The sequence below is a fragment of the Ctenocephalides felis genome, unplaced genomic scaffold (assembly GCF_003426905.1).
Source record: "Ctenocephalides felis isolate EL2017-DRISC unplaced genomic scaffold, ASM342690v1 CF-g0.4_SCAFFOLD_03590, whole genome shotgun sequence".
NCBI lineage: Eukaryota > Metazoa > Arthropoda > Insecta > Siphonaptera > Pulicidae > Ctenocephalides > Ctenocephalides felis.
In genome coordinates, this window is record NW_020539744.1 from 8779 (window position 1) to 19373 (window position 10595).

The window sequence follows — 10595 nt, forward strand, 5'->3', positions numbered from 1 at the left end:
CTTCCTAAGTGAACTGCAACAAGTGGTTTTTATTGTAACTGATCAAACTAAGTTATTAAAATGTTAGTATTGTTAATGAGTTAGTAAGACTACTGGTAAGAACATGCATGCAAGACTAAACAGTTACAAAAAGAACCACTTGTGCAAATTTATAAGAATTAGTGTTCCACCCATGCAGTTGATTGTCGACTGATCCTTCATGAGCGCTTACAGTCTGATTAGAGTCGATCGATTCAGAAGTGTGCATGTGAATCTGGAATAAAAAAAACAAAAGATTAGAACATGTCTCTTAAAATGTTTGATAAAGGATACAGACTGCCTGATAGATACTTGATAATGTTTGATGGATTATAAGCGATGAGGGCTGTTGAATCAGAAGTGGATGATTGAATCTGAAAAAAAAAACAAAAGATTGGAACACGTCTTTTAAAATGTTTGATAAAGGATACAGACTGCCTGATAGATACTTGATAACTTCTTACTGTTTGTTGGATTGAAGGCGACTAGGGCTGTTGATTCAGAAGTGGATGATTGAATCTGAAAAAAAAAACAAAAGATTAGAACACGTCTCTTAAAATGTTTGATAAAGGATACAGACTGCCTGATAGATACTTGATAAGTTCTTACTGTTTGATGGATTATAAGTGATGAGGGCTGTTGATTCAGAAGTGGATGATTGAATCTGAAAAAAAAAACAAAAGATTAGAACACGTCTTTTAAAATGTTTGATAAAGGATACAGACTGCCTGATAGATACTTGATAACTTCTTACTGTTTGTTGGATTGAAGGCGACTAGGGCTGTTGATTCAGAAGTGGATGATTGAATCTGAAAAAAAAAACAAAAGATTAGAACACGTCTCTTAAAATGTTTGATAAAGGATACAGACTGCCTGATAGATACTTGATAACTTCTGTTTGTTGGATTGAAGGCGATGAGGGCTGTTGATTCAGAAGTGGATGATTGAATCTGAAAAAAAAAAACAAAAGATTAGAACACGTCTTTTAAAATGTTTGATAAAGGATACAGACTGCCTGATAGATACTTGATAACTTCTTACTGTTTGTTGGATTATAAGTGATGAGGGCTGTTGATTCAGAAGTGGATGATTGAATCTGAAAAAAAAAAAACAAAAGATTAGAACACGTCTTTTAAAATGTCTGATAAAGGATACAGACTGCCTGATGGATACTTGATAACTTCTTACTGTTTGATGGATTATAAGCGATGAGGGCTGTTGATTCAGAAGTGTGCATATGAATCTGGAATAAAAAAAACGTAAGATTAGAACACGTCTTTTAAAATGTTTGATAAAGGATACAGACCGCCTGATAGGCACTTGAGCTCCAACAGAGATGAAAAAAAAATCGATGCATCAATGTAAAAATTTATGCATATTAGAATAATTCTCCATAAATTGGCGCAATGCTATACGGATTGCAAACTGCGGCAGTTGTTTATAAATCACGATAGTTTATAATTATATAATTGAGTAATACATAATGTCAAATGATTCAGATCATTACATTGTTGTTTAATAGTGGATTATTGTGTTAGTGTGTCAGTCAAAACTAGAACTACGAATGCTACCTACATAATTTACTACTACCCCAAACTACTATATTAGCATGCAAGTAATTATCTGAATCACGGCATTACATAATTGATAATTTGTTAACAAAGTAGAATTAAAAAAAAATTGAATGCTATATCGCAGGAGTTTATATATGTTAAATAGATAGAATTGCGCCAAATTACGTATGCCGTTCACAATCTACCGTCGGCGTCACAAGTTGTTAAAACAAAAATTGCACAAAACTAAAAACAATACAAGCAAACGCGAATGAATGAATGAGAACTCTCAATGATTTGTTTGATTTTGCTTGCGTTCTCGTAACCAACTTATTATTATTGGGTACTTTCCTGGGTCTTTTCTTGGTCCTGGAGGTCCTCTTGCTTTGCTGCCTATCACATAAATGAACGAGTTGACAACCGCGCAGACTTAGTTTGCCATCAAGTCGCCGGCGGAGCCACTTGACATGCGCCAAAAATGACATCGTGCGCAACTAAACTCGAATTGGTCCGATTAGATAATTATCAATGTAATTATAAATTTTAATTATATTTATTTTTAATTAAATATAAAAATAAAAGTAAAAATAAACATTAAAAAATATATATATACGAAAAATTGATAAATGAACAAAATACTTGAGATAAATAACAGATAAATGTATAAATAAATAATTGTATTAATAAACTAGTAGTGTATGGCATCGTGCCTTCAGGCAAATTGCTGGAACTTGCAGTACAGTAATTAAATATTCGAGGCATATTAAATGTCCTAAACGGTAGTATTCATTGTTCTTATTTTGTAGACAAAATATATGAGCTTATGAATTGGACGACAACGTTTATATATGTTTACAGAAAGGTAAATTAAACTTAATAGCCTAATATTTCTAAGAATTATATAAACTAAATTGAGAAGTTAAAATTATTTATTTGAAGTACATAAGTGAACTTTGGAAATTATTAAAATTAAAATTCTAATTATTTTCGATTCTAAAAATTTTTTGCTCTTTCCTAAAAGCAATCGTATAGGCACAAGCAAAAAGTTTTTTGAATTATTAACTATTACCCTAGGAAAAGTTAAAAATTAAAAAATAAAATACTAACAATAAAGAAAAATCATGAAAACAAAGATAATACTGAAAAAATAGAATAAAAAACTTGACACATACTATTTTCCAATTTTGGTCTCAAACGAAACAAAAACAAAACTGTGTGTCAGTGGCATTTTGCCTTGAGGCAAGTTGCATGAATAATAACTCGATAGAAACTGAGATTTACTTAAATAAAATTTACAATTGTGAATTATGAAAATATTTCTTTCGCTTTTCACTAAAAACTAATTAATGCGATTTCCAATTGATATCTATCAAACACTAATTATACTGATAGGCACACACATATTTGTTATGTCCTGAAAGTGACCTACAATTTTCTTAAGCCTCTACTAACTTAAGGTATTCATTTAGTACATGAATTATATATAAGGATATGTTATATTAAATTAAAGATGCTAAAAAAAATTATTTAACATTTCAGCCCGGTCCTAAAGTAATCAGCATGATTTTCCAAATTATATCTTTCAAATAGGTTTTCGAATTTTCAAAATCAATTCCTGTTTTGGAAAATTTCAACGAAAAGTCAAAAATCGGCCCCAAACACTACTTTTTCCAAATTTGGTATCAAATGATTCAAAATAACTCGAAACGTCAAGTAAACAAAATTAGCAAATCGTCGAACACAAACTTCTTTGGGAAATTAATAAATAGTAAATTTACTTTAAAATTTAAAAAAAAACTTAGCAAAACCAGATATGAAACGAATTAATGGCATTTCTGTATATTTATATGATACTTTTCCTAAATTTGGTATCAAACGATTCAGAATAACATGAAATGACGAGTGAATATAAAATTATCAAATCGTCGGAAACGAACTTCTTTTGGACGTTAATAGTGAATTTACATTAAATATTTAATACAAAAAACTTACAATTAGCAAAACCGAATGATGAAACGAATGGAATTTCAGTGTATTTATATGGGACATACGAAAATTAAATTTGGGAACAATTGAAAATTGCATTTATTAAAAACATGTAACATAAGTAAATAGTAATATAAATAAAAACAAAATTGAGTACAAATTAAAGTATAGTATTTTCATTAAAATGATATCCGCATTAGGATGATTTAATATAAAATAAAAGCAAGTAATGATAAAATAAATAAAATTTATGATTATTAAAAATAATACTAAAAACATGTAATAATAAAAACATTTCACAAATCGTAAAGTTCATGCAACTTGGCTTAAGGCAAAATGCCACTTACACTCAGTTAACTTCTGAATTTTTATATGTTTACGTTTCAAAGATTTCTGAACATTTCGGCATACCTTAGAAAAATGGATGTGTGTGCGGATTCAAATTTTCGTCGACGATTTCGGGAACACCGATCGTATTGATAAGGAGACGTGCTAATTAGTTTTTGGCGAAGGCAGGTCTAGCCGTTCGGAAGATACGGGAAAAAAGTGCCAAAACGGTAATTCAGTTCGAGAGAACGGAGCGTCCGATTTGGATGATTCAAAAAACATTTATCCTGTAATGACGAAATGAATAATTGCTGAAATTTTTGGAAAGGCAGGTCTGGCGGTTTCGGAGATGCAGAGAAAAAAATAAAAACAAATGATATTTGGTGGTCAAAAATGTGCATTAGCCGTATGCACATCAAATTATCAGATAATTGATGAAGATTTTAAAAATGAGTACTAATTTTTTTATTGGGTTCCGTACCAAGATTTTTACTTATAAGCTAAAATCAAAATTTTCAAAAATATACGAAGTTTTATACATCAAGTATGAATTTTAAATTTACAATTCAGTTTCAAAATGTATATTTAAGAAATATATCCTCAGATGGATTCATTCGGCACCTCTTGCTAATATAAACTTTCTCAAGTGCTTTGAGTGATAACATCCTCACTGTATGAAGGATAAAATTTATAGACTATATATATAATATAGTGATTATAATTATCTATTTGAAAATGTATAAAACAATTCTTGTAAACGATTGATCAATATTTATCGATTACTGATTTTTTCCCTCGAATATATATTTCTGGTACGGGATGTTCCGGCATTTGGCTTTAAGGTATGATGCCATGCACCACTAGTTAACTTTAAGATAAAATAAGATATTAAAATATTACGGCTCTACCACAAATAGTTTAATGTTAATTCATCAAAGTTTGAGAAAATATAGTCAAAATTTGTGTCATTTGATATTTGCTCTTGTGATGTGATAAGTCAAACATTTTCAGAAAATTCAATTGGAAATCGCAATGTTTAGATTTAATTGAAAGAAACTACTTTGTTTTTAAAACAGTTGAAAATTTTATCGAAATATCAAAATCTCAATTTCGATTCATTAAGTCAATTATTACACATTTCGGGAAGTTCATGCAATTTGTCTGAAGGCAAAATGCCAATTTTCAACTAGTTAACTTCCAATAGGGTAGTTATAAAAGTTAGTAAAAAAAAAAAAGATTAGGCGGTCAAAAATGAACATTAGCCGTATGCACATCAAATTATCAGATAATTGAAGTTTTTAAAAATAAGTACCATTTTTTTGCGTTCCGTACCAAGATTTTTACTTATACGGTTAAAGGTAATATCAAAATTTTCCGAAAAAGAATTTAAAATTTTAAAATATACATAGTTTTATACATCAAATATGAATTTTAAATTTACAATTCAGTTTCAAAATGTATATATTATTCTAATCGTAAGAAATATATCCTCAGATGGATTAATTCGGCACCTCTTGCTAATTGACGGGGAAAAGTGGTTATTAGTTTTTGGCAAAGGTAGGCCCAGCGGTTTTGGAGATACAGAGGTAAATGTTAAAAAATGGCAGTTTTTGAGAGAAGTAAGCGTCCGATTTGAATGATTCAAAGAACTTTCTGCTTATTTCAACAAAATAATTGATTTTGGAAAAAAAATTGTTTCCTATTTTTTTTTTCAAAAAATATTTTTGTTTGATGGATTAAAAAAATTGATAAATTACCCAGGCTAAGCACAGTCTAAGCGCCACTCTGGTGCAAATGTTTACCCAAGTGCGTTTAGACTGTTTATGTAGTGGAGCACTTTTCCAATTTTGTGAAAACTATTGAAAAATGTGAAAATGCCGCCAAGCTAAGCACAATATAAATGAAAATATCGCATAAATTATCTGCAAATGCGTTTAGACTGTGACTATACGGAGCACTTTTTCAATTTTGTGCAAATGAGGCAACTATTTTTGTTTTGAAATTGAATTCGAAATGAAATGACGATTGTTAATGTTCTGGAGATAAAATGATTTATTTATTTGCTCAGATATAACAAGATAGCAAAAATAATGAAAGTTACAGTATTTTTAATAATATATTTGAAAACGTTTAAAATTTCTCGAATATTTCATTACGGTACGGGAAGTTCCAGCAATTTACCTTAAGGCACGATGCCATACACCACTAGTTATTTGATTTATTATAGAGATTGCTAATAATTAATATTATTATAGAGACTGCTAACAATAAATATCTTACAATATAAACCAGAAGATAGTAGCAAAACCGAGCGGCGTGTCTACTTGGTATAATATATAATTCTCGTACGGGAAGTTCCAGCAATCTGCCTTAAGGCACGATGACATACACCAATAGTTTTAATTTTGGAGAAAACAAATTTAGCAAATTCTGACTTAATCATATATCAAAAATTTCGAAACGTTTTATGAATTTTATGAAACCAATCGGGGCGCTATCAATATTTGGCAATCGTAAACATCCGCATGTAAATATGTGATTGTCGATATGATTATACACTTTACTATCATCATCTATGCTAATGTTTAGCGCCTGTCTGGAATTCGATATTCCTGTCTTTAAATTCTAATCTAGAATTCAAACAATGTCCACTTCCGACCACTTGAGAATAATGATCTTGCGGTAAAAACAACTATCGTCCTTATACTCTGATGCCAGGTAGGTACATGGTACGGAAGCGGCGGGGATTCTCAAAATTTTTTTGAATAAGAATAGTTCGATAAAAATATAAAATCGGTGAATAGAATGTAAAATATAAAACTAGTGGTGTGTATGGCATCGTGTCTTAAGGCAAATTGCTGGAACTTCACGCAGCGTAACGAAATGTTCGAGGAATATTAAATGTTCTCAAATAAATTATAAATATTGTAACATTGTCTAATATTTATAAGAATTATGTAAATTGAATTGCAAAGTTAAAATTATTTGTTTAAAGTATATTAGAACTATAGGAAGAATTACAATTAAAATCTGAATTATTTTCGATATATCCAAAAAAAATTTTGAAAAAAAATTGAAACAATTTTTTACCAAAAGCAATTATTTCGTTCAAACTAGCAGAAAGTTCTTTGAATCATTCAAATCGGACGCTTAGTTCTCTCAAAAACTGCCATTTTTTGCACATTTAGCTCTGTATCTTCGAGATGGCTGGACCTGCCTTTGCCAAAAACTAATCACCACTTCTCCCCGTCATTACGAATTGAATGTTTTTTGGATCATTCCAATCGGATGCTCCGATCTCTCAAAAATTCGATTTCTATTTTCTGCACTCTGCTCCGGATCTCCGAAACGGCTGGACCTGCCTTTGCCAAAAACTAATCAACACATCTCCCTATTAATAGAGATCAAATGTTTTCTGAACTATTCAAATCGGTTGATCCGTGCGCCCGAAAACGTGGACGAAAAATTGTATCCATACATACATACATACATACATACATATATACACACACACACACACACATCCATTTTTTCTGAGTGAAGTGAAGTGCCAAAATGTTCAGAAACCTTCAAAACGTGAAGAAATGTGAGAATTTTCAATTTCGATTTTTGGACGATCACAATAACTTACCCTACGGAAAGTTAATTAATGGTATGATTTTTTACACAACTAGAAAAGTTTTATAGACTGCTCAATTACTTTTTTTCGCTAATTCAAAAAAAAAAAAATTGAACTCTAATGAAATTTATTCCAATGGCTTAAATTTATGAAATTCAAATTTAGACACATTACATCACAAAAACGACTTTTGGCACAAATATATTTTTTCAAACTTTGATGAATTTTTAAAATTTAACGACTTGTAGAAGTGTAATATTTCAGTATGTTCTATAAGACCATGTATGATGTCTATCATTAAAATATGTTCCATGAAAATTGTCAAAAAAAATTTCCAACTGTTAATTACAAATATATATATATATATATATATATATGTATTCCCAGCCGATTTTCACCAAAAACTTATCAGCACAATTTTCAACCAACATCTTTCGAAAGGATTTTGAATTTTAAAAATCGATTCAGAATTTTTGGCTAAAACGTGAACAAAAACTTTTCACTTTTTTGCGAATTACAAAGAAACGGCTTGGCCGATCATGGCACAAAATTGAGAAAAGATAGTCCTTTCAAGTTACATTTGAATGTTCCTTGAATTTATAAAATCGATTCAGCAGATTTTGTGAAAACTGCCGATGAAAGATTTAATCTTAACAAAAGTAAAATAAAAACACTAGCCACAAAACTGCCGATGAAAGATTTAATCTTAACAAAAAAAATTTTAATTAACTAAAAAAAAACTAGTAATTTTTTTTTAAATTAAACGACTTATCGTAAGACCGTAATATTTTAGTGTGTTCTATATATTGTAGTGTGACCATGATATAAATCGCCAAAATAAATTAAATAATAAGAAATCGGCTGATTTTTATTGAAAATAAATTGTAAATAAAGTTTTTGAAGTTTTAAAATCTACTCAGAATTATTGGTTAAGTTATTACTTTTCTGCTATCAACAAAGAAACGACTTGGCTGATCCCCATGCAAAATTTACATACACTAATCCTTATCAAGTTAAATAGCTTTTAAATTTTTGAAATCACTCCAGATGTTCTTGAGAAAACGTCGACAAAAAGTCAAATATCTGTTCACACATACACATACACCTACTTTTTCCAAATTTGGTCTCATTCGATTCGGAATGACTTCAAACGTCCAAAAGAAAACAAAGTTAGCAAATCGGATTTTTTGGCGAAACAAACTTCGGAAATTAATAAAATCAATTGCAATATTAGGCATAAATTTAATATTAGGCTCATTACTAGTAATGAGTAAGAATTAAAATAAATATTTAAACAAACTCATTGTCTGGTGCAAGATATCTCAATAAATAATAAATATGAAGTTTCTTATCAAAATCTTGAGAATAACATTGTATATGCTTATTTTGATCATAAATAAAATAATGCAACAAAAATTTGATATGTTTTGTAAAACAAGTGTTTACTTGTGAAGAAAGACCAAGAAACTTTGGTTGGAGTCCGGACTATCTTAAAGTTAATATTGAAAGCTAAAACTTTCAGAGAATTTTTTATATCTATTCGGAATCGTTTAGTAGCAAAAAAAAATTCGAAAAAATCCATATTAAAGACCACCCTGATATATAAATTACAACAATTGCATTTCCCTTTTAAGTTTAATCCAAAATATTTGTTTTCTCATTTTCTTTACCATTAGTGCAAGTTTCTTATAAAAATATATATTTTTTTTAATATTTGAGAACCGTAATTAATTATCGGTCTTTTGCGAATATGTATTAGTCATAACCACACGTCCATATCAAATTTCAGGTAAAAAGTTGGCAAATACGCAAATGGGTCTACTACTTCCTTTTTATAAGTACATAAAGTTCGAAGCTTTATCATTATTATTATTCATTCATGATATCAAGACCAGACCCAAGATATTTCAAACTGTCCTGTATAAATATATCAAACTGTCCTGTATAAATATATCAAACTGTCCTGTATAAATATATCAAACTGTCCTGTATAAATATATCAAACTGTACAAATGTCCTGTATAAATATTTCAAACTGTCCTGTATAAATATTTCAAACTGTACAAATGTCCTGTATAAATATTTCGAACTGTCCTGTATAAATATTTCAAAGTGTGCAAATGTCCTGTATAAATATTTCAAAGTGTGCAAATGTCCTGTATAAATATTTCAAAGTGTGCAAATGTCCTGTATAAATATTTCAAACTGTCCTGTATAAATATTTCAAACTGTACAAATGTCCTGTATAAATATTTCGAACTGTCCTGTATAAATATTTCAAAGTGTGCAAATGTCCTGTATAAATATTTCAAAGTGTGCAAATGTCCTGTATAAATATTTCAAAGTATGCAAATGTCCTGTATAAATATTTCAAAGTATGCAAATGTCCTGTATAAATATTTCAAAGTGTGCAAATGTCCTGTATAAATATTTCAAAGTGTGCAAATGTCCTGTATAAATATTTCAAAGTGTGCAAATGTCCTGTATAAATATTTCAAAGTATGCAAATGTCCTGTATAAATATTTCAAACTGTCCTGTATAAATATTTCAAACTGTCCTGTATAAATATTTCAAAGTGTACAAATGTCCTGTATAAATATATCAAACTGTCCTGTATAAATATATCAAACTGTACAAATGTCCTGTATAAATATTTCAAACTGTCCTGTATAAATATTTCAAACTGCACAAATGTCCTGTATAAATATTTCGAACTGTCCTGTATAAATATTTCAAAGTGTGCAAATGTCCTGTATAAATATTTCAAAGTGTGCAAATGTCCTGTATAAATATTTCAAACTGTCCTGTATAAATATTTCAAACTGTACAAATGTCCTGTATAAATATTTCGAACTGTCCTGTATAAATATTTCAAAGTGTGCAAATGTCCTGTATAAATATTTCAAGTTGCATGTCCTGTATAAATATTTCAAAGTATGCAAATGTCCTGTATAAATATTTCAAAGTGTGCAAATGTCCTGTATAAATATTTCAAAGTGTGCAAATGTCCTGTATAAATATTTCAAAGTGTGCAAATGTCCTGTATAAATATTTCAAACTGTCCTGTATAAATATTTCAAAGTGTGCAAAT

At 29.4% G+C, this 10595-nt stretch overlaps 1 protein-coding gene across 1 annotated transcript; it reads right to left on the bottom strand.

Moving 5' to 3' along the window:
* Positions 1-353: 353 nt before the first annotated feature.
* LOC113390652 lies at positions 354-2081 on the bottom strand. The gene is made up of 8 exons (XM_026626877.1): positions 1923-2081; positions 1207-1261; positions 1031-1114; positions 903-968; positions 744-827; positions 628-682; positions 454-537; positions 354-392 (listed from the first exon to the last, which is right to left on the bottom strand). Exons 1-7 carry the CDS (start codon positions 2054-2056, stop codon positions 518-520), a joined length of 498 nt encoding a protein of 165 aa, XP_026482662.1. The 5' UTR covers positions 2057-2081; the 3' UTR covers positions 354-392; positions 454-517.
* Between the last annotated feature and the right edge of the window lie 8514 nt (positions 2082-10595).

Excerpts from the sequence above, each read along its gene's own strand:
- LOC113390652 (XM_026626877.1), bottom strand. The coding sequence starts at position 2,056 with ATGTCATTTTTGGCGCATGTCAAGTGGCTCCGCCGGCGACTTGATGGC. Across the intron at positions 1,262-1,922 it reads AGGACCAAGAAAAGACCCAG|ATTCATATGCACACTTCTGA; the intron begins GAAAGTACCCAA and ends TTTTTATTCCAG. Across the intron at positions 828-902 it reads CAACAAACAGAAGTTATCAA|ATTCAATCATCCACTTCTGA; the intron begins GTATCTATCAGG and ends TTTTTTTTTCAG.